At 55.0% G+C, this 26253-nt stretch overlaps 2 protein-coding genes across 6 annotated transcripts; one reads left to right on the forward strand and one right to left on the reverse strand.

Annotated features, from left to right (window-relative positions):
• Window positions 1-1716: 1716 nt before the first annotated feature.
• LOC121022108 (aflatoxin B1 aldehyde reductase member 2) lies at window positions 1717-9381 on the reverse strand. Its single transcript, XM_040463015.1, has 7 exons — window positions 9018-9381; window positions 6627-6814; window positions 6325-6429; window positions 4244-4340; window positions 3927-4026; window positions 3180-3309; window positions 1717-2144 (listed from the first exon to the last, which is right to left on the reverse strand). The coding sequence occupies exons 1-7, from the start codon at window positions 9349-9351 to the stop codon at window positions 1983-1985; spliced, it is 1116 nt and encodes a 371-aa protein (XP_040318949.1). The 5' UTR covers window positions 9352-9381; the 3' UTR covers window positions 1717-1982.
• SLC66A1 (solute carrier family 66 member 1) lies at window positions 8706-25767 on the forward strand. Of its 5 annotated transcripts, none has more exons than XM_040463051.1 (8): window positions 8706-8827; window positions 14051-14219; window positions 21160-21289; window positions 22114-22201; window positions 22794-22936; window positions 23107-23199; window positions 23690-23875; window positions 24785-25767. In XM_040463051.1, exons 2-8 carry the CDS (start codon window positions 14056-14058, stop codon window positions 24854-24856), a joined length of 876 nt encoding a protein of 291 aa, XP_040318985.1. In that variant the 5' UTR covers window positions 8706-8827; window positions 14051-14055; the 3' UTR covers window positions 24857-25767. The 5 variants fall into 5 exon arrangements, with proteins under 5 accessions (XP_040318985.1, XP_040318976.1, XP_040318978.1 ...); XM_040463042.1 differs by lacking the exon at window positions 8706-8827 and adding an exon at window positions 9518-9627; XM_040463044.1 differs by lacking the exon at window positions 8706-8827 and adding an exon at window positions 9556-9632.
• The last annotated feature ends 486 nt before the right edge of the window (window positions 25768-26253 follow it).

The following is a 26253-nucleotide window of genomic DNA, read 5'->3' on the forward strand; positions in this document are numbered from 1 at the left end:
CCTTGGCTGGGGGAATGTGGCCCTCGGGGCTGTCCCGCCGCCAGGTGCTGTCCCGCCGCCGTGCGGTCCCAGAAGTGGGTGTGTGATCCCTCCAGTTCCGACTTGCCAAAGGCTTTAGCCCGAGGCCCTGTGGAGTGACAAGCAGAGACAGTCAGCCTCGGATTAATCTATCCCAGCGAAAATACCTTTCCAACATGAAGGCAAAATAAAGGCTCTGTTCAGACAAGCAGAGGGACAGAGCATCCACAGCAAACTTTCACTGTTAGAAGTATTTGTAGACCGAAGGAATTCGATTTTCGAATTTACCCACACAAAACATGAGGGGTGCTGGAGGTGGTCAACGTGGGTGAATACAAAACACATTTGTTTAACCTTTAAAAAAGATCATTGCGTTTTTATAAAATTAAACAGAAGTTTACCATATGACTCCCCGAAAGCCTATGTTCACACAAAAGTCTACACACCTGTGTTTTTAATTTTGTTTTAATGTTTATTTAGTTTTGAGAGACAGAGTGTGAGTGGGGGAGGGGCAGAAGAGAGAGGGAGACACAGAATCAGAAGCAGGCTCCAGGCTCTGAGCTGTCAGCACAGAGCCTGACGCGGGGCTGGAACTCACGGACCGCGAGATCATGACCTGAGCTAAAGTTGGATGCTTAACTGACTGAGCCACCAAGGTGCCCCTAAAATTTTTTTTTTAATATTTACTTTTGAAAGACAGAGAGAGACTGTGAATGGGGGAAGAGGAAAAAGAGAGGGAGACAAGGATCGGAAGCAGGCTCTGTGCTGACAGCACTGAGCCTGATGAGGGGCTCCAATTCACAAACTGTAAGAATATTACCTGAGCTGAAGTCGGAGGCTTAACCTACTGAGCCACCCAGGTGCCTGGGAACCATCCATTTTATTGTGGGTGAAGACAAAGAAGGGTGACTGCTTTTGTAGAGAATGACATTTTGTCTGTAAGGTGTCTCCCTCTAGCTGACAAATGGGACATTTCTTAGAACAAAGAGCCTGATTGGTGGTTTGGTCTAGAATTTCCAAGTTAAGCCCCTTTCCTTACTTCACGTTTAGCAAGCTCTGAGTGTTGACTTCTGCTGCTTGCCTCCCTTGCCCAGAGCTAAACCGATATTTCTGCACCGGGAATGCTCAAATCCCAGCCATCAGACCTGGGATTTTCTTTTCCAGCCTTGGGTGCCTCCTGCTTGGAGGAGGGAAACGGGGCCCCTGGCTGCCCATGCCACACTTCCAGCAGCACGAGACCCAGGGCTAAGGCTGAGTGTCTTACAGATGACAAGGAGACAGGATCCTTTCACTAAGAGTAAAGCCATTCCTGAAATTGAGTTTGCGAAAAATGTTCCGCAGCATCTTAGGAGGTTCCCCGGGAGCGTCTTTATTCTTCTTGGCGGAGACTCTAATGGAAGGTTTTGGCCTTGATGATTCTAAGTACCTCCATTTCATGAGGAGATTCTGAATAAGAGAAAATGCCCTTCAGGGTGTATGGCCTACTTTTCTTCCTTTGTGTACAGCAGAGTGAGGGCCAGCTCAAACCTGCTGTTGAGAGTTCAGGCTGGATTCGGGACAGAAGGCAGGGGAGACCCTCGAGAGGGCAGCCTGCACTGTACCTCTGCCCTCCGGAGACTCCATCTCATGGTTCTGCCCCTCTCGCAGGAAGCCCCTAGGCAGGATGAAAACTGGTCGCAAATAAGTCAAGGAGACAGGTTCATGGGGTTTACTCAGGCCTGGGCTACAGCCAGGTCAAGTGCCTGCTTTATTCAGACAGGAACTTCCCAAGGGGACCACAGCCCCAGCGTTTCCACATTCTGAGGGCAAGTAGGAACCAGATGGGAATCTAGAAAAATAACGCATTGATCCAGACAATCAAAAAGACCACACTAAATCAACTTAAGGCAGACTGGTCAGGGTGAGAGAACAGAAGATGTGATGGAAAGGAGAGAAACCTTTGGCAGCTCGGGCCAGGGTGCGGCCTAGCGGAAGTAGTTAGGACATTCGTGGGCAACCAGGTGCCAGGCTCGCTCAAAGGCTTGCACAACGGCGGGCTCCAGGGGCCCTTCCTCAGTTGCCGCCAAGTTCTGTGCCAGCTGCTCCAGGCTGGACATGCCCAGGATGACTGCATCCCCGTGGGCACCCTGTAAGGGGAGACGGCCGCGGGTGAACATCTCATGCGCTGTAGTTGACTCCAGCCACACGCCCGCCCTCCCAGCCCCGCCCCTGCCGAGACTCGGGCTCTGAAGTTTATTTACGCCGTGCACAGTTCCGCGAAGAACTTGAGGCGCCTTCCACAATTTCAACTACGTGACTCCAAACCCTGTCTTCTTTCCCTCCGCTGTCATACTGCTCATCCTCGGACAGACCTACGTTCAGAGCCCCCGTTCTGCCACCCGGCAGCTGTGTAAGCTTGGCTTACTTACCTCACCTGTCTGTGACTCAGTCTTCTCTATTTTCAGGGTGGTTATGGGAATGAGAAATTATGTAAAGCGCTTAGCCCCCATTTATTGAGAAACTACCATATATACGGCAGACCGGTGCAACTGTATGTATAAGGCTGATACAGGAGAAAAGTTTTAGCTGAGAAGACAAGGGACACAAGAGAGAGAGGGGATACCCGAGGTCCCACCACAGAGTGAGACTAATGAGTTTGATTTTCTGCCCCCTTCCTGGCTGTGTGAACCCATCCCCTCATGGAGAACAACACTTCCTAAGGCCTAAGTACTAACTAAAGACATGTTTGTGAAGCTCTCATCCCAGGTCTGGGGCTCAGACATCCACTAAGAACAATGGAAGAATCGCTCACCATCAGGGATGGGGCTGAAAGAAACTTCGGAGGAAAAAACTACTTAGATGGGGCGCCTGGCTGGCTCAGTGGGGGCAGCATGTGATTCTTGGTCTCGGGGTTGTGAGTTCGAGCCCTATAGTGACTGTGGAGATTACTTAAAAATAAAATCTTTTCTTTTTTTTTTTTCTTTCTTTCTTTTTTTTAACGTAGGGGCCTGAACTCACCACCCCGAGATCAGGAGTCACGTGCTCCTCCGACGGAGCCAGCCAGGAGCCCCCAGAATAAAATCTTTAAAAAAAGAAGCAGCAGAAGCGACTTAGAAGTCACCTAGGGGTAAGTCTGGCTGTCCTCAGAGGGCAGTAGCAGCACGTCCAGGACGGCGGCTTACCTGGAGCCCGGAGTGGTGGTACATCCACCGGAGGGCGGCCGAGGTCATGCTGGGGACGCTGCGGCTGTACACAGCCTGCAGGGCCTTCTCCACCAGGGCAATGGCCTCGAAGTGGTGCTCCTTCCAGAAGCTGGGCAGGTGAAGGGGGTGGCACAAGGGTCAATAACATGGGGTCACAGCGGGGCTACAGCCAAAACGCCAAGCACGGCAGCTGTGCCCACCTAACTCTGCAGTGAGGAGGGACCAGCGTCTCTCCGGCAGCAGAACCAGTGTTTTTTCCGCTTTATCAGGCAGCAGAACGACTGGGCACGGGAGGCAGTCAGAGGGACCTCACCAGAGACCCCACCTTTAACCTCTTTAGGAGTTCTTTTGAACTCGTAAAGCTGCCCTATGCTTACCTTACCTAGTGAAGCAGAGGTGACCAGTACGGGGGGGGGGGTGAAAGGGGGGGGCAGGACTCAGCCCCAGGCCCCGTGAGTGTCAACCCAGGGCTCGCTCCTTCCTTCCTGACAAGTGGTAAGCACTTCTCAGGGAAAAGCTATGACTTGGAAGGCCCGGTGTAAGGGGCAGGGATCCTCGTTTATTCACAGAGGTCCAGAGAACACCAGAAGCACCAGAGTTCAGGAGATGTAGGTCCAGGCAGCGGGGAAGACCTGGGACCCCGGGAAAGCAGCGTAGAAGCTCTCCATTTCAGATAAGGGGGACCCCGTGCCCCACCCATCCTGACGCAGCCCACCCCCAGCTCACCGATTCCTGTAGGTCTCAGCCCAGGTATTCCCGAAGAAGCGGCCTATGGGTTGTTTCCCGTCCTTGTCCTCGTACTTGTACTTGCCAGTCAGCAGGCCCCCTGCGGGAAGACTGCCATCAGATCTGCTGGCTCGCACTGTTCCCAGAGGCTGTTCTGGACTTGAGGGGTGGGATGGCAGGGAACCCAGGAGAGCCAGAGGACCCAGCCCAGCCTCCCAGGTCCTGGGCCGGGCATCTACTATGTCAGGAATAGGCAGACACAGGGGCCGGGAATGCCCTCCCGCCCACGGGGAGCCTGTCCACACGGCAGCCCATACCAGCCAGAGGGTTGTAGGCGTAGAACCTCAATCCAAAGTGCCTGAGGCAGGGGAGGAGCTCCGTTTCCACCTGCCGAGTGGTGGCATTGTACATGCCCTGCAGACAGAAGAGCCAGATGGAGAGGGTGCTTGTGTCCAGGGAAGAGACCCCAGCCTTCTTTTAAAACTGCCAGTCAAAGGGCGCCTGGGTGGCTCAGTCGGTTGAGTGTCCAACTTCGGCTCAGGTCGTGATCTCACGGTTCGTGAGTTCGAGCCCCACATTGGGTTCTGTGCTGACAGCTCAGAGCCTGGAGCCTGCTTCTGATTCTGCGTCTCCCTCTCTCTCTGCCCCCTTTCTGCTGGTTCTCTGTCTCTTTTTCTCTCTCAAAATAAATAAGCATCAAAAAAAATATGTTTAAAACTGTCAGTCAAAACCTGCCCAGGACCTCAGCAGTGATTTTCCAAATCACTAGTGGTGGCAGAGGCTGGGGAGACGGGCTGGGTCCAAGGCAGGGAAACCCAACTGGCTATATCATTGCACAAATATCTATTGTTGCCAGCCGTGGGCTGGACGCTGCATTCCCGAACACAAGTAAGTCCAGCCAGGTCTCTGCCTCTGCCTCTCACAGATGTTAGAGTCAAGCTCAAAACACAGAAGGAAAAAAAACAACAACACAGAAGTAAGTATCTGTCAATAGATGAATGCAGAAGGGAAGATGTGGTACATATACACAACGGGGTATCACTCAGCCACATAAAAAAGGATGAGATCTTGCCATTTGTGACAACATGGAAGGACCTACGGAGAATTATGCTAAGTGAAATAGGTCAAAGAAAGACAAACACCGTATGATTTCACTTACACGTGGAACCTAAAAATCAAATGAACAAACAGAAAAGCAGAAACAGACCCACATATACAGAGAACAAACTGCCAGTTGTCAGAGGGGAGGGGGTGGGGGATGGGCAAAAAGCGATGAAAAGGAGCGGGAGATACAGGGTACCGGTTATGCAACGAAGAAGTCACAGGGACGAGAGGTACAGCAGAGAGAATACAGGCAACAGTACGTACAGCGTTATGTGTTGACAGGTGGTAGCCACGCTTATGACGCACATAACCCAGCACAGAGACTAGCGGGATCAGTATGTCGTACGTCTACAACTAATGTCACATTGTGTGTCAACTATACTTCAGTTAAAAAAAGGGGCGCCTGGGTGGCGCAGTCGGTTAAGCGTCCGACTTCAGCCAGGTCACGATCTCGCGGTCCGTGAGTTCGAGCCCCGTGTCAGGCTCTGGGCTGATGGCTCAGAGCCTGGAGCCTGTTTCCGATTCTGTGTCTCCCTCTCTCTCTGCCCCTCCCCTGTTCATGCTCTGTCTCTCTCTGTCCCAAAAATAAATAAACGTTGAAAAAAAAAAATACACACACGGGGCGCCTGGGGGGCTCAGTCGGTTGAGCATCCGACTTCGGCTCAGGTCATGAACTCACGGTTTATGAGTTCGAGGCCCACAGCAGCTCACTGCTGTCAGCGTAGAGCCTGTTTCGGATCCTCTGTCCCCCTCTCTCTGACCCTCCCCTGCTCACTCTTTCTTTCTCAACAATACACAAACATTAAAAAAAAAAAAAAAAAAAAGAACCTTCTTTACAAGAAAAACCCCCACATACACACAGATAAAGACAGAATAAAGGCGAGTTCTGTGATCCCAGTAGATGCTTACAAACACTCTGAATGCATGGAGATGAAGTCTTGATATTGGAGGCTCCTCTGGGGCATCGAGATGGCCATCTAAGCGGGGCCTGAGCGCTTACTTCTACCAGGGAGAAGGGGAGGAGTGGTCCAGGCTGATGCACAGAGACAGGGCAGGAAGGAAGGGCCCGAGGAGCACATGCGGGCCATGAAGGGAGCCAGGGCCAGAGCCAACAGGTGCCCGCGGGTCAAGCTGAGGAGCCTGCCCCTCATCCCCATGGCACCCGGCAGCCCTCTACAGGCTGTCGGCAGGGGAGTGGCTGCTAGGGAGAGGGCACAGGAGGCAGTCGGAGGGGCCAGGGGAACCCGGGATCAGCAGCAGCCCCGTGGACGGGCCCTGCAGCCCTGGCCCTCACCTGGTACACGGTGGGCAGGATCCAGCCGCTGCTCTTGCAGAGGGTACAGATCTCGGCCACCTCCCAGGCAGCATAGTTGGAGAGGCCAAGCTCCACAAACTTGCCCTGCAGAGGAGAGGCCTCAGTCAGAAGCTGCCACGGCCCAGGATTCTAGAAAGGGGAGACAGGGGTGGGGACCCCGGGAGCGGGGTCTGCCCCCAGCTCTGCTCTGGGACTCCCCTGGTGCCTCCACTCTCCTGGGTAACAGCAGGCCAAGGAGAGGACCGGCAGACCACTTCCTGGAGCTCGGAGGCTGGCCTCACCTCCTGGTGTAGCTGATGGCAGGCACGCAGCGTCTCTTCCACGGGGGTGTCATGGTCAGGGGCATGCAGGTAGAAGAGGTCCACCCTGGAGCACTGCAGCCGCTTCAGTGATGTCTCCAGCTGGGTCCGGAGACTGTCAGGCTTCAGCGATTTCCCTTCCCAGGGATTGGCCTTGGTGGCGATTTTCACTTTGAGGAGAGAATGCAATGGCTAAGAGGCTTATTGTGTGACCCTGTCTAAATTATTTAAGATCTCTGAGCCTCAATTTGCTAATCTGTAAGATGGGGATGGAACAATGGAACTGTCTCATAGGGAGATCATGAGCATTAAATATGTAAGTTCTCAGTGTTCACTGCTGCTTTAATCACTATTATTAGTCACCAAACTGCTGGCTGTGCCAGGCCCAGCACTAGAGGCAAACTTGCTCCCTGCCCTCAAGGAGCTCACAGTCTAAAAGGTGATGTTATGACACAGTAGAGATAAGCACCTGGTGCTAAAAGAGCCCAGAGTACAGGGTTGTGGCCATTCTGGGAATTCCAAGGAAGGCTTCCTATAGGGATGACCCAGGAGCGGAGTCTCTAAAAATGAGTCACAGCCAACATGGGAGGATAGGAAGCACATTCCAGAGCGTGGGAATGCAGGCAAAGTCACAGGCCAAAAAAAAAAAAAAAGAAAAAGAAAAGAAAAGTATGTGGAGGGCCATCCCTGCAATGCTGAGTTCTAAGAGCATCAACTCCAGGCAGGGAGCGGCGGGACATGGGACAAGAGAAGGGTCACAGACCTAATCACAAATGGTTTTCTCAAATACCATCCACCAAAGGCAGCCATGTTCACTGTGTCTGTAGTCGGGAGACAACTAAAAGGGTGGGCCTGGAAACAGGAGACAAGAGGCTGCCTCAAGAACCCTGGACAGACGGAGCTGCCCGAACAGGCATCACTGGCACACTTCAATCTGAGAGACAGGTCAAAGGCAAAGGCAGCAGGTGATTACAGATCTCTCTCCCCTTCAGACTCAGAGAACAAGACAGTGTTTTTTGCCATACAAGCAGCTCAGAAGGGCCTTAACTGGCTGGATTCTGCACTTTTCACACAGGGCAAAGGCAAATCACCAGGTCACAGGGGAGTCACCAGACTACTTGGGATGTGGGAGGGAATAAGTGCCACCGCTTCTTGTCCACATGGTCTCCATTTCCCTACATTTCTCAAATCCTCTGTGTTCCTGGTGTGAACTTTGCCTCAAGTTCAACCTGTGGACTTTGGCTCAGTGAATGCCTGTACTCAACGAAGCAAGCAGGGAAGGGCTGGAGGAGAAAAACCAATTCAGAAACAAAACCTTCATCGTTAAGGAGGGGCAGGCAGGTTAACTAGAAAGCGTGGGTCTGATTTCAGGTTCCCATTCTGTTCCTCCAGGTCCACCAAGCTATGAATCCAAGGAGGGCCCACAGGGGGCCCCTGAAGAGTAAGGTAGTAAAAATAACAGCAAACGTTTACTGGGCCTCACCACATGCCAGGTACCCTCCTAGGCACATCCAATGGCATCAGGCTAATGAAGGGCAGTCCCTCCCATGCACAAACATCCTCCACTCAAGCCACACCTGTCTATTGGCCGTCCTTCCACATTCCAGACACTGCATTTCCAAGCCTGGTCTGCACAGCTGTACCTTCAGCCTTTGATGCCCCTTTCTCTTATTATCGTCCCAGTAAATTACTATTGGTCCTCTAAGGCCCAGCTCCAGTGATCTCTGAACCCTCCATAGGCCTCTCCCTGACCCCATAATCCCCCAAAGTGCTTCCTCCTCTGGGCTTCAACTTTCCCTATTAGACTCTAAGCTCCCTGTGGGTGGGTCAGAGCCACCTTCCCTCCTATAGCCCCATAACGAATCTCCCCACTCCACCCCTGCTCCCCCAGCTTGCTCTGTGGTCTAGCTGCAGCTCTCTCTGGGAGCCAGGGTACTGTCAACTAAAGAGAGCAAAGTCTAGGGACTGATGAAAGACCAGGATGAGAAGAGGGTGCTTAGAGAGCCATGGGCCGTGAGGGCAATGGGGAGAGGGAGGAGGTGGAGCTACTGGGGCCCCGCTTTGGGGCACTCGACAGGGTTGGAGGGGGTACTGCAGAGCTCTCTCTGGAGACCAGTGCCCGCAGAAGAGGTGCCCCAAGAAAGCAAGGCTGGGAGGAAGCGAAGAACTAGACCAGGCTCAGGGTAAGACTCGGGGTTCCTGAGCTGCAACCCCCAGAGGAAAGAGAAGGGGAGGGGAAGGAGATCAGGACAATGCACTGTCCGGCTGTCCGGGGCGAGACGTTCACGGAGCTGCCGGGAGGTCGGCGCCCGGGAGGGTACGCGTGGCTGGGGCCGGCTGGGCGCCGCACGGTGCAGGGGAGGTACAAGTTACCTCTGCAGTCGCCGCCGCCCAGCCCGAGGCCCAGGCCGCCCAGAATGCTCTCGGACTGGCCGTCGCTGTACATGAAAGCCGTGTCCAGCTCCGTGTGGCCGCGCTCCAGGAAGGCGCGCACGGCCGCGGCGCTGGCTGGGGCGTCCATGCGGCGCCCCATCTCCATGGTGCCCAGCACTGTAGCGGGCCGGACCGGGGGCCCCGAGGCGGCTCGCGGTGGAGACAGCGGCCGGGACATGGCGGTGGCGGCGGCGGCGCGAGCTTCGGGCACCCGGGGACCTCGGGTGCAGCGGACGGCTCCTCGGGCCACAGCGCGACGCAAGGCGCTGAGCATGAGGTCGGCGCCTGCGCTCTGAGGCGCTTCGAGCCCCGCCCACCCGCCGCCGGAGGGGAGCCTGGAGGCGGTGAGGCAACGAAGACAGGCTGCGCGCCGCCCCACCGCGCACGCTCCGCTTGCTCGCACCGCCCCCAAGGCCTATAGACTCCGCCCGCGGCGCAGGAGGCGGAGCCGCGCGGCTCAGGGACGGGGCGGGGCGGGGTTTCGAGTCAGCTGACCTAGGCTGTGGAGACTCAACCCAGAAGCCGGAGCTGTGCTGTGGATCTTGGCGCGGTGAGGAAGGTTTGAGGCTGGGGGCGAGGATGAAGGCTGCGGGTCGGGACTCTGGGGCGTCTCTGCCACATTTTCCAATAACCTCCTCCAGCCCCTAGACCATCTTGGGGCTTCTGTCCCCTCCTTCGGGTACGAGATCCTGGGACGAGGCTCTGAGCCGGGATTAGGTGGCCCCTGGGGGGCATACGTTCCCCTCCTGAGCATGGCCTCTCAGACGAGCCTGTCCAGGGATTAGTATCTGAGTCCCCTGTTCACCTCCTGGTTCCGGCGGTCGGCCCCCGTCGTGTCCGACGGCTTTGTTTTCTCCAGGGCAGGCCATGGGAGGGGGCCTCGCGGCGATTGAGCGCTGACCCCAGCAGCTGCCCTGTCATTATCCGCGCCAAACAGGCGGCTCGCGCGGGGCTGAGTCACCAGGTGGCCACGGACCTGGAGGCCTTGGAGTGGGTGGTATCCACCAGCGGGGACGCCCCTCCCCTCCACAGACGCCGCGGTTCTGTTGGGAGCCCAGATTGCCTCCTCCCCTCATGCCTAGGACAAGTTTTCAAGTGTGTACATGGGGAGGCTGGGTTTGGAAGACTGGCGCGGGTCTTGTCCATTCAACACTTAAAGGCTGCTTTGCGCCAGGGACTTGCGGAGGGCGGTAGAGGAGCGGGGGACACGAGGCAACCAGTGCTTAGCCTGTACCAGGTACCATCCTCATTTCTTGGCCTGAATTATGTCATTTAATTCTGCAGTTTGTAATTCTGCAGTCTAGGAGGTGGATACCTAGGTTATCCGCTCCCCCCCCCCCCCCGCCCCATTGTATACATTGGAATTCTGAGGCTCAGTCACTTGCCCCGGAGTTCTATACCTTGTAGGCATCAGGCAGGTCAGTTCTAGGGTGTTCTCTCCTCAGACCTAGGTCATCTGAACTCACGACTAGTTTCTTTCCTTCCTTCCTTCCTTCCTTCCTTCCTTCCTTCCTTCCTTCCTCCTCTTTCCTTTCTATATTCCTCTCTGTCTGTCTCCTCTTTCTTCCTCAGCACTTTCTGAACCTTTATTGTGCAGCTGGTGTTTCCAGCCCTGAGAGTCCATCACAGCTAGGGTGAAGGGAGGGGTGTGGGCTTGAAGAGCAGGATTAGCTGAGGAATGTGATAAGCATTCTTCAGGTATGTGAAGGGGGGGGGGGGCGGTGGGGTGACAGGTGTCATCCAGCCAGCCTTTGCAAGACCTCTTTGAGATGACATGTTAGAACTCGGTCTCAGTGTCTCCTTTACCAGGCCCTCCAGGGGCAGAAGGACACTCCTCGGGGAAGAGACCGCACGTGCGGAAGCCTGGAGGCCTGCAGCTTCCTTGGGAAGCTTCCATGGGAAGCATCTCCGTGATTCAGCTTGGGATCCGAGAGAGGAACTTGGTATGGCAGGTGATGCCTTCTCCAGCACAGCCTTTCTCAGAGTATGGCCGTGTGCACCAGAATCAGATGGGGTTGCCCTTTTTTTTTTTTTTTTTTTTTTTTTTAAGATTTTCATTTTAGGTAATCTCTACACCCAGTGTGGGGCTTGAACTCACAACCCCAAGACCTAGAGTCACATGTTCTACCAACTGAGCCAGCCAGGCATCCCAAATCCCTTGTGTTTAAGGCTGCTTCTTGAACCCAAAGACCCTGATCTGAAGTCCAGAGACACTGTTCCTGAATTCTGGACACATGCCCTCTGTGGTTCCAAGACACCCCTGCTGTGGTCCTTGTCAAACCTGTGGATGCAGCCAAACTTTGTTGGAACCCCGGACATCTGTTCTCACAGTGCTATTTGACCAAGAGGTGGGCCCCTTTCCAGAAGCCAGGCCTGGGGCCCAGGCTGGCTCTTTAGCTGGGTCAGAACCTATAGGTGATGGGCTGTACGCACAGCGGTCCCCAGGGGAAGGCCCTCTGGTCAGGATTCATGTGCGTCTTAGAGTGCCCTGAGTTGTACGCATGCCCTGTGCATGGATAGGAGACCACCCACCTAGTGCTCTGGGCCCTCTGAGCCAAGCTATGATTCTCAAGACACCCCCTTCCCTCACTGGGCATGTGCTCACCTTATTTCCTCCCTAACCTGGTGAAAAGGATGGGGGGTGAGGGAGTGGCCTCAGGGTGGTTGAGCTATAGGGTTCTCATCCCTCAAGCAGTCACCAGCCCGACAGCCAGTCAGGCGCTGGGCTAAGAGCCTCATATGCGCTTCATCTGCACCACAAACCCCAAGGAGTGAGTGTCATCATCCCCATTTTATAGAGAGGCTCACACGGGTTCCTCACTTGGGCAGGGCCACCCGACCTTATCTGGAAAACGGAGACCCTCTCCACTACCTCGCAGGGAAGTTACGAGGGTGGCAATGTATTCATGTGATGGGGTGGATGGGCACACTCAGTATCTGTAAGAGGACGGCGGGGAGTCCAGTTGGGAGGTGGCTGGGGGACCAGAGGACTTGCTCTGAGACGCCTTTAGCCCAGCAGAGATACAGTTCTTACCTGGATTGTCTGTAACCTGGGTGGCCTTGCAGGTGCTGGTGGCAAGACGTCAGGTCAACAGCTCCCATGTGGGCTGTGCTGAAGGTCATCAAGGTGGGTTACCAGGATGCAGGTAGAAGCTATCAGCACCCTTTTTGGGCCCTGGAAGTACTGCAGAGAACCGGGCAGACAGTGACCTGGATGCCCTTGCCCCCAGCTCAGGGCCTCTGCTCGTGGCCAGTCACAGTAGGGCTGAGAGTCTCAAACTTCCTGAGAAGAGAAGCTGACTTGCTTCCTTTCCCTCCCTGGTGCTCCCAGGGTGCTGCGATCTCAGCACTTCCAAGGGTCTGGCCAGGGTGACAGTCCATTTGGGTTCTGTGACAAAACAGCAAAGACCAGGTGGCTTATAAACAATACACTTTGATTTCTTACATGTTCTCGGGGCTCGGAAGTCCAAGGTCAAGGCACCAGCAGATTTGGTGTCTGGTGAGGGTCCGCCCCCTGGCTCATAGGTGGCTGTCTTTTCGCTGTGTCCTCACATGGCAGAAGGGGTGAGGGAGCTCCCTGGGGTCTCTTTTATAAGGACACTCGTCCCACTTATGAGGGCTTTGCTCTCCTGACCCAAGCGCCTGCCAACGGCCCCATCTCCTAATGCCATCACACTGGGGGTTAGGTTTCAATGTACGAATTTGGGGAGCACACAAATGTTCACTCCGTAGCACAGGGCATTGCTTTATGAGGATTCCGGGCCTTCTGAGTAGGAACTGAAGGTGGCCTGAGACAGTCTCAGTCCGGTGAGGAAAGTCTCTGAGCACAGGAAGAGAAGAGGAAGCCTGCCTTATGGCCGCTGGGGAGGTCGGGGCAGTTAGGCCAGGCCACAGGAGAGCTCGGCCACACCCAGGGACAGAAGCGCCTGAGGCAGCATCGGCAGGGTGGCAATGAGCTGGGGTGTGGTGGGCTCCCAGTCCCCGCTTTGACTCTGGCCTCTGCCGCTTCCTGGCTGGGTACGAGTCCCTTCCGTTCATGGAGTTGATATGAGGACAACATGAGTAAATGCCTGCAAGGTGCTTAGCACAAAGCTGGCAAAGAGCTTAGTAATCAAGGGCTGTGATGCATCTCGCCTGGTAGACACGGCGCCATCTGGCTCCACTTTCTCTCCCTTCTCTTGGACTGTTGCGCAGACGGGGACTGCTTTAGTCACTGTGCAGGGTGCTCGGGCACCGGGAGGAGACTTTCCTGCCTGTTCCTGCACCAGCCACCTTCTGGCTTTGCTGGTGGTGAGAATGGGGAGGTGGTTCTGGACCCCTTGCCAGCGGGCGTCCCACACATGTTGCTCCTGGAGAATTCTGCGTGAGTGCCACGCTTGGGTCCCAGCCACCTGTGCAGCCCCTGGGCCCGCCTGGCCGTCATCCCCTGAGCGATGTTGGCAGATAGCCCTACTTTAAATGAGACGATGTGCTCAGTGGGGCCTGGTCTCAGCAGACCCTCCTGGAGTAATTGACAAAACAGATTGGAAACAACGAAAATGTTCAAGAGTTCTGACAGAGGTGCCTCTGAGGGCTCAGTTCTCCGCACTGTAGGGACTCCTTTAACCCTGGTGACCCTGGTGACATCCGTGTGAGGGCGGTAGTGTTACCACCCCTTTTATAGATGAAGGTATTGAAGCACAGGGGGGCCGGGGCATCTACCCAAAGCTGCAGCACTGTCAAGTGGTAAAGCTGGGATTCGAACACACTTGTCCCTGACTGCAGATCAGCGCTCTCCCTGCCTGTGTCATTGGCACGCGTGTGCTGTCATCTTTCTGTCCTTGAGGCTGATTGTCCTCAGATTCAGAGGTTTGGTCTGTGCCAGGTGTTAAAACTGGGGATGGGCATAGCTGGGGGGCGCCACAGGATGCAGACCTGCCAGAGCTGAAGGCGCCCTTTCTTTCTCCCCCTACGACCCTCCTTCCATCCCACAGCGGCCATGGTCTGGAAGAAACTGGGCTCCGGCAACTTCTCCAGCTGCCCCAACGGCTCCCTCGAGTGGATATGGGACGTGTTTGGCGAATGCGCCCAGGACGGCTGGGACGAGGCCAGCGTGGGCCTGGGCTTGATCTCCATTCTCTGTTTTGCAGCATCCACCTTCCCGTGAGTACCGGCAGGGGTGCAGGGAGCAGGGCACGGGTATGGGGTGGGGTGGGGCGATGGCTTCAGGCACTGCTTGGAGGGGCCTCTCCAGATTCAAGGCCATGTGTGCTGCCTCCACTCCCACTCACTGACTTCCAGCCCGCCCCAGAGGGCCCTGCGCTGAACTCCACCCTAGGCTGACACACAGATGATAATAACAAGAATATTAACACTTGCTGCTCTGTGTTGAGGGTCCAGTGTGTATGTGGCTGACTTCTAAGCGCTTGATGTGTTTTTTACTTCATTTAATCCTCATAATAAGCCTGTGAAATAGGAACAGTTGCCGTGCCTACTTTATGAGGGAACGGAAACCCAGAGAGGCTAAGTAACTTGCTCTAGGTTGCACAGCTAGGAAGAGAGGAAGCAGAGGGGTGGGTGGGCTGAGGTGCACCAAGCCCTTGCCCTGTGACAGTCTGGTGGTGGGCGGAGAAGCAAGGATTACCAAACAGCGTGGCCACTGGCATGATTGGGGAAGAGGACACACTGTGACCTGGGAGAGTCACTTTGCTGCTCTGTACCTCAGCTTCCCCATCTGCAAAATGGGAATGTTGTTCCCTAACTGCCGGGGTTGCTGGCGTGAGGGAACGTACGCCTTTGCTCGTTGTGAGCACAACCCCGTGGCTGGACAGAGCGTGTGCGGGTCAGGGACGCGGGGACAGGTGAGGTCAAAGAGGTCACCAAGGGCCCTGTAATGTGAGGCATTCTCCCCTGTTAGGAAACGTGCTCTTTATCCTGAGGGAGAAAGATAGGAGTTTAATCAGGAGCTCGGCATCTTTTAAAAATAGCTTTATGGAGAGATAATCCACATGCCATATAATTAGCCTATTTACATGTATAATTCAGTGTTTTTCGTATAGCCACGGAGTTGTGTAACCATTGCCTTAATCGGTTTTAGGACATTTTCTTCGCCCTAAAAAGAAACCCCCAAAGCAGTGAGTCATTCTTCATTTCCTACTCCCAGGCCCTGGCAACCATGAGTCCACTTTCTGTTGCTATAAATTTGCCTACCCTGGACATTTCGTGTAAATGGAATCACAGAATATGCGAAAGCCTGGCTTCTTTCCCTTAACATAACGTCTTCAAGGCTCATGCACGTTTGGCAGGTGTGAGGGCTTCATTCCTGTTTATGTCTGAATAATATTCCCGTGTGTGATATCCCACCTTTCATTCGTTCGTCCATTGATGGGCATTTGGTCTGTTTCTACTTTTCGGCTATGCCAGTCAAGGCCACTGTGAGCATTCATGTGCACGTTTTTGTGGGCACATGTTTTCACTTCTCTTGGGTACGTGCCTAAGTAGCAAAACTGCTGGGTCATATGGTAACTGTGTGTTTACTCTTTTAAGGATGTTTAAAAAACATTAAGTTCTGGTTTCATGACGTGACCTGGCCCTAGTGATGTCATTTTGGGCCTGTGGTTTTCTTTTCTTTCTCTCTCTCTCTTTTTTTTTTTAAGATTTTTTTTTTCACTTTTCTTTTTAATATTTATTTATTTTTGAGAGAGAGAGAAACAGCACAAACTGGGGAGGGACAGAGAGAGAGGAAGACACAGAATCTGAAGCAGGCTCCAAGCTCTGAGCTGTCAGCACAGAGCCAGACGTGGGGCTCGAACCCACCGACCGTGAGGTTATGACCTGAGCCAAAGTTGGATGCTTAACCGACTGAGCCACCCAGGCGCCCCTTTTGCAAAGATTTTTATTTTAAGGGACGCTTGGGTGGCTCAGTCGGTCAAGCGTCTGACTCTTGATTTTGAGGTCGTGATCTCACAGTTTGTGAGTTTGAGCTCAGAGTCTGGCTCTGTGGTGATGGTGCAGAGCCTGCTTGGGATTCTGTCTTTCCTTCCTTCTGCCCCTCCCCCACTTTGTGCTCACACTCTCTCCCCCTTTCTCTCTCAAAATTAATAAACTTAAAAAAAAAAAGATTTTTGTTTTTAAGTAATCTCTGTATGCAACGTGGGGCTCGAAGTCACAACCCTGAGATCAAGAATCACACGCTCCACTGACTGAGCCAGCCAGGCGCCCCCAGTGGTTTTCTTTTTAATAAGGAACCGCCAGGCTGTTTTCCAGAGAGGCTGCACCATTTTACATTCCCACCAGCCATGTGTGTGAGGTTCCAGGGTCTCCAAATCCCCATCAATGCGTATTTTCTTTGTTATCGTAGCCACCCTAATGGCTTTGCAGTGTTATCTCATTGTAGTTTTGATTTGTATCTGCCTGATGGCTAGTGATGTTAAGCGTAGCTTTTCTTGTGATTTTTGGCCATTTGTATATCTTCTTTGGAAAAAGGTCTGTTCAGATCCTTTGCCCATTTGTCAAGTGGATTATTTGTCTTTTTGTTGTTGAGTCGTAAGGGTTCTTTACATATCCTAGATACAGCAGCTTCATCTGACATATGATTTGCAAGTATTTTCTCCCGTTCCGTGGGTTCTCTGTTCACTTTCGCGATGGTGTCCTCTGAAGCACAGAAGTCCTAAATTTGGACAGTGTCCAGTTTATCTCTTTTTTTTCTCTTGTTGCTCGTGCTTTTAGTGTCCTATCTAAAACAGCATCGTAGCCTAACCCGAGTCACGGAGATTTGCCCTTATCGTAACTGGGGTGCAGGGGCACAAGAGCACCTAGCTTTGGGGGTCCCACACAGACCGGGTTCGGCCACTCACTGCTGACAGAATCTGAGGGCAGAGACACCGAGTGGTGGTGAACCAAGAAAGGAACTTGTTTCCAAGAGGCCGATCCTGGGAAGACCATGGACTTGCGTCTCAAGGACTGTCTCCGTAGTGCTGAAAATCCATCTGGATTTATATAAGGAAAATGTGGGACAGGGGTCAGTGGGGACGTGCTGGTGGGCAGTGAGGGTCAGGTCAGTCCTTGTCTTGGGGTCAATCATTCCGGGTCTTGCTGGCTCAGGGCCGTCCTTGTTGCCTGAGGGAGTAGTTTCGGTTCCCTTCCCGGGATGCTTTGCCCTCAGGGTCTTTTGCCTGAGTTGTGGGATGAGCTGGAAAGAAGAACTTAATCAATTAGAAAGTTTGAGGTCAAAATGGATGTAGGTGAAGCCCTCTTTCGTTACCGTTTCTTCTGAGAGTGTTATAGATTTACCTGATTCTGACACCAGCATCCGTGTGTATTTTTGCCCCACAGCACCAAGCATTTAACTCAGTTTAGGCCCTGTCTAGTTTGGGACAGCATCAGATCCCACAGGTTAAGGGCTCAGTCCCACAGGATTGCCCCTCCCCCTTCAGAGGTCACTTGCAAGTCTAGGTGGTCGCCTGTGCTTCTGGTAGGTGTAGACCAGCTCTAGATCAAACCTGCTTGGGTTGATTAATTTGCTAGAGCGGCTCACAGAAGTCAGAAAAACATCTTACTCACTGGATCACCAGTTTATCACAAAAGGGTGTAACTCAGGAACAGCTACATGGAAGAGATGGAATTTCTAATTTCTCTCCCAGCGCGCCGCCCTCCCTGAATCTCTTACACGTTCACCAACCTGGAAGCTCTCTGAACCTGTCTGTTCCATTTCTTGTGCAGGCTTTGCTACACAGGCATGCTTGATTAAATCAGGGCCACTGGCGATTGACTTCATCTCCAGCCCCTGCCCCCTCCCCAGAGGTCACTGGATTGGGCCGGAAAGTTCCAAGGGTTTAATCACATCATGGCAACCAGCCCTCCTCTTTGGAGGATCCAGAGGCTTCCCAAAACTTAACCTCGTGAACATAACAAAAGGCACCCTTATTGTTCTAATCGCTTTGGAAATCGCAAGGTTTTTAGGAGCTCTCTGCCAGGGATGGGGTGAAGACCGAATCTAGATTTCTTATTATAAATCGCAGTGTAACAAATTAGCTTTTAAATTTAGGTCTGTTAAGAAACAAAGTTCCACTGGGTAAAATTGAAGATCCAGTTGGTGCTATGAAGCCATTCATGAATTGGACAGCATCCCATCTAGCAAATAGATGCTCTAAGGAGTTTTATAAAATGGAAGATTATAAGAAGGAGAATGGAGCAAGAAATTATTAGCAGAAAAAAAAGAAAGAAAGAAAGGATGGTATCAGGTAAATTCACTTTCCTGCAGGGGATCTTACTTAGTAGATTACCTCATCTTCTTTTGATGGGGGATGGAGAGGACAGATGACCTCACTGCTGCTGACCAGAAAATTCCTGACCAATTAAGACTACGTTTCTGGGTTGAAATGCAATTAGATTACTTATTAAGCCCCTGTTTGGTGATTTGGCCTGAGTGACTCCATCTTGAGCCTGTGGTTTTCTTTTTGATGGGTTGTTGATACAGTTTGAGTGATGTTTTGTATATGGTGTGAGGTAGGGGTTCAGTCTTTCTTTTGCATGGAGATATCTAGTTGTCCCAGTACCATGTGTTTAAAAGACTATGATTCCCCCATTGAATTGTCCTAGTATGCTGTCATGGGCTTGACATTTTTATTGAATTGGCTTATTCCAGGTGCCATTGTGGGTATATTGCAAGTCGTCAAAGCAGATGCCATCCTTGCCTTTCCAGAGCTTCTACTGTGGCTCCCTTTATTTATTTATTTATTTATTTATTTATTTATTTTTAAGTTTATTTATTTTGAGGGAGAGAGAGCATGCATACTGCCAGCGGGTGAGGGGCAGAGAGCAAGAGGGAGAGAGAGAATCCCAAGCAGGCTCTGAGCTGTCAGCACACAGCCCAACGTGGGGCTTGATCTTACAAACCGTGAGATCATGACCTGCTGGCTCCTTTTAAAAGGCAGTCTGGGAGGGGCGCCTGCATGGCTCAGTCAGTTATGCATCAGACTCTTACTTTTGGCTCAGGTCATGATCTCACAGCTACAGAGATCAAGCCCTATGTCAGGCCTCATGCTGACAGCGTTGAGCCTGCTTAGGATTCTCTCCCTCTCTCTTCCCCTCCCCTGCTCTCTCTCTCTTTCAAAATAAATAAGTCAACATTAAAAAAAAAAAAAAGGCAGTGTGGGAGTCACAGGGAAGAAGGGCTAGAGGGACAGGGAATAAGACTGGAGGCAGGGAGGCCAGCTTGGAGGCCGTGTAAGCCATCCAACAAGCACGATATTAGCGGGAGTTGGAGAGGCCCTTCACAGGCTGACCGGACAGGTATGGGTGACTGATGGAGGCCGAGGGAGAGAGAGGCCTTGTTCCGGGCTGAGAGCTTCTCTAGAACTATCTGAGGAGCTGGCTGAGGCTTTTCCTGCCTGCCTGAGCCTGGCCGAGTAGCCAGTGGGGGGGGTCAGAGGCCGGAGAGAGAGCCCCAGGTGACAGCAGGAAGGGCAGTCCCCTTTGTGCTCCTCTGTAGGACTCAGCCTTTCTTGAGTGTGGCAGAATCACCCCCCCTGAAATTTATGGAGTCTTGCCAAGACACATGTCCCAGAAGGGGCTTTAGGGGCCAGAGGATAGACCTTAATTAGGGCTTCCATGGTGCCAGGCCTGTGCCGGACCCTATTCCTGCCTTCAGGAAGCTTGCGTCCGGGAGGGACAGGGATGTCCCATGTTACAAGGGAGAAGTGGAGGACACTGGCGAGCTCGCCACCAGGAAGCCCTGGGGAGGAAGTGATAGTTCTCAAGCCATGAAACACAAAGAGGAAGAGGAGGGAGTGGGCGGTCGGCTGCCAGGAACAGGCTGGAGAAAGGGAAATAGGTCCTGGTGGAGGGGGCAGGGGCAGAGGAAGAGCCAGACCTGGGGGCCACATGAGGACGCGCCCGGGAGGATGCGACTCCTCGCTGAGCAGCAGTGAAAGGCTCTGAATGATTTCAGGGTTTTAGAAAGATCCTTGAGAGGGAGGAAAGATTCGAGGAGGAACCAGGCGTGGATAAGAGACACAGAGGTGGGTGGTTGGGCAGGGGGCGCTCAGACAGGAGGAGGAGAGGGAGAGATGGCCATGGGGAGAACCAGGCCATGCTCTCTGCTCAGTTTCTGATGTTGGTGATGGTGGGGGTGGGGGTGGGGTGAGGTACCACTTAGCCCCCTTTTATTTAAATACTCACCAACGACTAAACAGAAAATGTAAAGGCTTAATGGCGGTTGTGTAAAGGTTAAGGGCGACTGGAGCCTCAGGGTCTGGCTGTGACAGGACTGGCCCAGCCCCTATGAGGAACGTGGCTACACAGACCTGCCCTGTGGGGGTTCTGTGAGGACTGGGTGAGTCCATACGCACAGAGGGCCCAGAATTCTCCTGTTACCTGTCATCGGCATTGAGCTCATGCTAAGACCAAGGGTCCAAAGAGAGGGCCTTTGGGAAAACCACCAGCGTATCAGAAGCCACTGGCCTAGTGACGGAGAGCTCTGGGGGTCCCAGCCCTGGCCCTCCCCATTGCCCTTTTTTAAAAAATTTTTTAACGTTTATTTATTCTTGAGAGAGAGAGAGAGAGAGAGAGAGAGAGAGCTGGGGAGGGGCAGAGAGAGAGGAGACACAGAATCTGAAGCAGGCTCCAGGCTCTGAGCTGCCAGCACAGAGCCTGACGCGGGTCCCGAACTCACGGACCGAGATCATGACCTGAGCCAAAGTCCGACGTTCAACCGACCGAGCCACCCAGGCGCCCCTTCCTATTGCCCTTTGAAGGTGATGGGCTGTCGTCTGGTCCATCTTATCACTGGCTGCTCCTGGAGATCGTGCAGCCCCAGGCGTTGTGCTCCCGCCACCATCCTTTGAACCCCCTTCCCCTCCTCAGAAGAAAGAATGCGGGGTCCCTGTGAAGCGGTCTCAGGGCCTGACACAGAACTTTAGCACCCTGTAAAAACTCCACGTTCCCACTGGGAGATGCCAGGGTGCCACGGAGGGGAATCTGAGTACTGCTATGGGTGGTTCTGGAAAGAGGGACGCCCCACAGGGTTCCCGGGTGACTTCCTGCGCTTCTGCGGCCCCTGCTCCACTCTTCCCCTGAGTGTCGTCTCCTTCCTCTGCCACAGCCAGTACATCAAGGCCTGCAAGACAGGCAACATGGACCAGGCGCTGTCTCTGTGGTTCCTCCTGGGCTGGATCGGTGGAGACTCCTGCAACCTCATTGGCTCCTTCCTCGCCGACCAGCTGCCCCTGCAGGTGGGCCAGACCGCGGGCAGGTGGGCTGCACGGGACAGCCAGCACGAGGGTCCCCGCTCCAGCGTCCTGATCCATGGTTCCATCTGGCGAGGGCCCCACCCCGTAGAGAGTGCCTTCCGCCCTGCCATGCGGCGTGACAAGGGGTCGGTCGGTGCCCTTGTCCGGGCCTCAGTTTCTCCATTTGCACACTGAGCACATCAAACCAGAGGATCGCTCTGGGGGCTGTGCTGTTAGGTGTGGGGCCCCAGAGGAGGAACAGTTTCCCTTGGCAGGTCCAGGTGCCAGGAATCACAGGAATCCTCTGCCTTCCCCACCAGGACTGTAAAGTCTTTTTTTTTTTTTTTTTTTTTAAATGTTTATTTATTTTTGAGAGAGAGAGGCAGAGCATGAGTGGGGGAGGGACAGAGAGAGAGAGAGGGGTAGACACAGAATCCGAAGCAGGCTCCAGGCTCTGAGCTGTCAGCTCAGAGCCGGACGCGGGGCTCGAACCCACGAACCGCGAGATCATGACCTGAGCCGAAGTCGGACGCCCCACCGACTGAGCCACCCAGGCGCCCCAGGACTGTAAAGTCTTGATGGCTCCTGTACCAGCCAGACCAGAGCCCTCACTTAACCTCCCAGTCCTGTTCTGTGTCCTGCACATTTTCTCCCTCTGCCTTCCCTGATCTCTGCCGGGTAGAAACTGTGCTCCGCTCCTTCCCAGATAAGGAGACAGAAGGTCACAGAGGTGAAATGAATCGGCCGGGCCACCCGGCTGCTGACCGAGCACGGCCGTGCTGTCGGCACATGGTCCGCAGAGCCTGGGAGCCCTGTTTGTCTTGCAGACCTACACGGCGGTATATTACGTACTGGCGGACCTGCTGATGCTGTCACTGTACTTTCATTACAAATTTAAGAAACGCCCCTCACTGTGTGAGTACGGGGTCCCTCTGGTCGGGCGTGTCGGGGGCAGCGGGAGAGCCGGCAGCCTGGGAGGAAGTGGGTTTCCCATTGCCCAGTGATAAACTCAGCGTAGGGCCTTATCTGCAGGTCTGAGCCCCAGCCGGCCACGATGGAGGCCGGAGGGTGATTGGCACATCCCGGCAGGACCGCAGGGACTTCCCTTCTCTTGAGCTCTCATTCAGCAAATGTGGCTTCAGCTGCTCCTCTGTGCCTGGCCCTGGGCTTGGAGCTGAGGAACCGAGGACAAGGACAGGTCCTCGCTGCCCTTGAGGATTGAGAAGGGGGAGGTCAGATGGAGGCAGTTGGGGGCGGGGCTGTTTCGCTGGCATTTCCGTGTGGGGTAACCCCCTCCTGATCCTGCTGCCTTCGTGTCTCCTTTACCACCCGAGGAGAAGGGTGCTATGATTACACCCGTTCTGTAGATGAGGAATTAAAGCTCAGAGAGGTTCGGTTACTTGCCCAGAGTCACACAGCCACTGAAGGGCAAGGCCAGGACTCAAGTCCTGGTCTGTTTCCTGCCACTGATAACCTAACCGTGGCTTTCCACCTGCCTCCCGCCCAGTGTCTACCCCCATCAATTCTCTGCTCCTGTTCATTTTGGCAATGGTGTGTACCACCCCACTGCTGAGGAGTGCTGGCCCCGTGACTGCCCCGAGCGAAGTCTTCCGGGGGCGGACGCTTCTGTCAGTGGAGCCGGGCAGTAAGGTGAGGTGCGGGTCTGGTAGGGTGGGGTGTGGATTGGGGGCCGGCTCGTCGTCCCCAAGGACCCTGCCCTGCATGGCCGGGGGGGTGGGCACTGCCCTCTCCCAGGGGGCCTGGGGTCTCGCCCTGCACCTCTGGCCCCTGTTAGGCACTGAGCACCCCCTCCCTCCCAGCCCTTCACTCGGCAGGAGATCATCGGCTTCGTCATCGGCTCTGTCTCCAGCGTGCTGTACCTGCTCTCCCGGCTGCCTCAGATCCGCACTAACGTGAGCCTGGGGCAGGGGTGGGTGGGCCCCCTGTGTTGAGGTGTGGAGTTTCGCAAAAGGTCTGGGTCCAAACTCACTGTTGGCTTGGGCAAGTGCATCCAGTTCCCGAAGCCTCAGTTTCTGCCTCTGGGGAGTGGGCATGGGCCGCCTACAGGCACGTGTGTCCCGTGTGTGTCTCAGGGAAGCAGGAGGTCACGCGAGGTCAGGGGCTAGGCCCAGAGTCCTGAGAGGAGAGGAGAGAGTGGCATATTGGGGCCAGGGGGGCTTGTGGGGCAGCGAGGGTCCGTGGGGGGCGGGGGAGCGGGCCATCGTGGGGCCAATGTCCCATGGGCCCGGAACGGGTGTAGGGGTGCGGGTCGTGGATACCGGGTGCACAGGGAGACGTCAGCTCAGAGCATGCACAGTGCGATAGGGACGTGTGGACAGGGACAACCCAGGGTGACAAGAGTCCTGTCTGCGGCCTCCGACCCCACCCCATCCTCACCCCTAGTTCCTGAGGAAGTCGACCCAGGGGGTCTCCTATTCGCTGTTCGCGTTGGTGATGCTGGGGAACACGCTGTACGGGCTGAGCGTGCTGCTCAAGAACCCCGAGGTGGGTCAGAGTGAGGGCAGCTACCTGCTGCACCACCTGCCCTGGCTCGTGGGCAGCCTGGGCGTGCTGCTGCTGGACACCATAGTATCCTTCAGGGGCGGGGCGGAGGGCGGGGCGGAGGGCGGGGCGGAGGGCGTGGTGGGGCGGGGCGTGCTGCTGCTGGACCCCATCATATCCTTCAGGGGCGGGGCGGAGGGCGGGGCGGGGCGTGCTGCTGCAGGACACCGTCCTATCCTTCAGGGACTGGGCAGCGTGGGGCCGGCTTGGCAGCCTCCGCCTGCACACCGCTCCGCACCCACCCATCCAAGCACCCCGGGAGGCACCAGACCCGGCGGTGAGCAGGAACCGAACGGCCCTCGCCTGGGAAGCTTACAGCTCAGTGAGGGGGCAGTTGGCACGCATGGAGTGATCAGAGTGTGGCGCCGGGGGCTGTCTTGGTTTAGAAGGTCAGCCAAGGCCACCACAGTGCCATTTAAACTGCCCCGAAGAGGTGCCTGGGTGGCTCAGTTAAGTGTCAGCTTCAGCTCAGGTCATGATCTCGAGGTTTGTGAGTTCAAGCCCCACATCGGGTGCTGTGCTGTCAGCACCAAGCCTGCTGGGGATCCTCTGTCCCGCCCCCACCACCCCAAGCCCGCTCGTCCTCTCCCTTTCTCTCAAAAATAAATAAACATTAAAAAAAAAAAAATTTAAACAGCCCCCCCCCCCCCGGGAGAAGAAGAAATCACGCAGAGAGGCAAGGGAGGGGTGATCCAGACTCAGCTTGTGCAAAGGCCCTGAGGAATAAGGGGGAAATCAGCCCATCCAGGCCAGAGGAGTGTAGGCTGGAACGTGGAGGCAGCTGTCCCTGAGAGCCTCGAAGGAGGGGCTGCAGCTCCAGACCTTGGCCTCTCAGAGTGAGGGTGACTGGGAAGGAAGAGGGAGCAGCTCCGGAGGGAGCCGGGTCATGTCCGTCCCAATCTCTGCTCCGTTTGGCCTTGACGTCGGCCCCTCCAGATTTCTATCCAGTTCCTGGTGTATAGGAACACGGCCACCTCCGCGGAGCGCCAGCCCCTGCTCCACAGTTGACAGGGACCCAGGCCGAGCCCAGGACAAACCGGGACCTCCAGATGCCACACCCAGGAAGGGACAGCTGTGGGCAGACACGGGGCTGCTGACCGTGGACTGGATCGTGGAGGAGGCTTGGGGTGCCTTGAGCTCCCCGCCCAGCTGCCTACCCACCCACCTTTGAAATCTCTGGGCTGACTCCCGGGAGCCCCGACTGACTCTTCAGGGAGTGAGGAGTGAGAGGGGCACCAGGGCCAGTCCCCCACCCTCTTGGGACACACACCAGTGTCTGAGGCTTCTGTCCCTGGAAGCCTCGAGGAGGGCCTGCAGCCAAGACCTTGGCCTCCCAGAAGGCAGCTGGTGCCCACGAGCTCCCCTCCCTCCGTCTGTCTGCATGCCCCCCGGAGCGGGGCGCAGGTGCAGCCGGGTGCATCCGGGGCCATCCTGGTGACTCCGGAAGCCCAGTAAATGGTACCTCCCAGCGAGGCCTCTTTCTGTCCTCATTCCTGAGGTGCTGGGGTCTGGGCTGCTCTGGGCGACAGCGGTGGATGGTGATCCGGGCCCCAGCTGCCGGGTCTCAGGTGGGGGCCTAAAGGTCCGGATGTGGCAGAGCCGAGCAGGAGCAGATCGCCCAGCCTCCTGAGGACCTCCGGTTTTCTCACCTGCTTCTCATGGTGAGGACACAGCAGCGAGGACGATGCTCTGACAGGGTCCCGGCTCCTCTGTGCTCGGGAAGAAGCAGAGTAGTTAGGCACAGACCTTGGTTCTGCATCTTAAGCTTGTCTGCGCCTGTTACCTCATCTGTGAAGTGGGATGACGACATTACCATTTTGTATTTCCTTCCAGGATGGCGTACTTAACGGAGGTTAGCCGCAAGGTCTGTCATGTAGTAAGAGCCTAATAAAGCTTAGCTTTGGTAATTTTCAGTTGGAGGAGAGGCACATCCCAGATCTCCCTGCAGGTCAGGGAGACCTTCCTGGAGGAGGCGACATGCAGAAAATGAGCAGGGGATAACGGGGAGAGGTGGGGAATGTTGCAGGCGGCAGGAAGGAGGTGAAAGAACAATGGGGGGGGAGGCGAGGAGGGCAGGGCCCAGCCGTGAGCTCTGGTTCCGGACCCCAACCTCAGTTTGTCTCCCAGATCCCATTCTGAGGCCTCCTTCTTACTGGCCGTGACCCTGTGGGTGCCTGAGGGCCCGTCAGGGAGAGAAGCTAGGTCTCAGCCTCTCCGAATCTCCTCTTCCTGCCCCGGGGACAGAAAGGAGTCCGGCAGTGGCGCCCATCGCCTCTGTCGAGAGGGACTGCCACTGCCCCAATTTGTTGCGACATGTATTTGCCGAGTGCTGCCTCCACTGGCCCATACTGTGTGGTGTGGCAGGGACGGGGGTGAACCCGCTCTGGTCCTCGCCATCAAGGAGG

The sequence above is a fragment of the Herpailurus yagouaroundi genome, unplaced genomic scaffold (assembly GCF_014898765.1).
Source record: "Herpailurus yagouaroundi ecotype Mexico unplaced genomic scaffold, PumYag 77, whole genome shotgun sequence".
Taxonomy (NCBI): domain Eukaryota; kingdom Metazoa; phylum Chordata; class Mammalia; order Carnivora; family Felidae; genus Herpailurus; species Herpailurus yagouaroundi.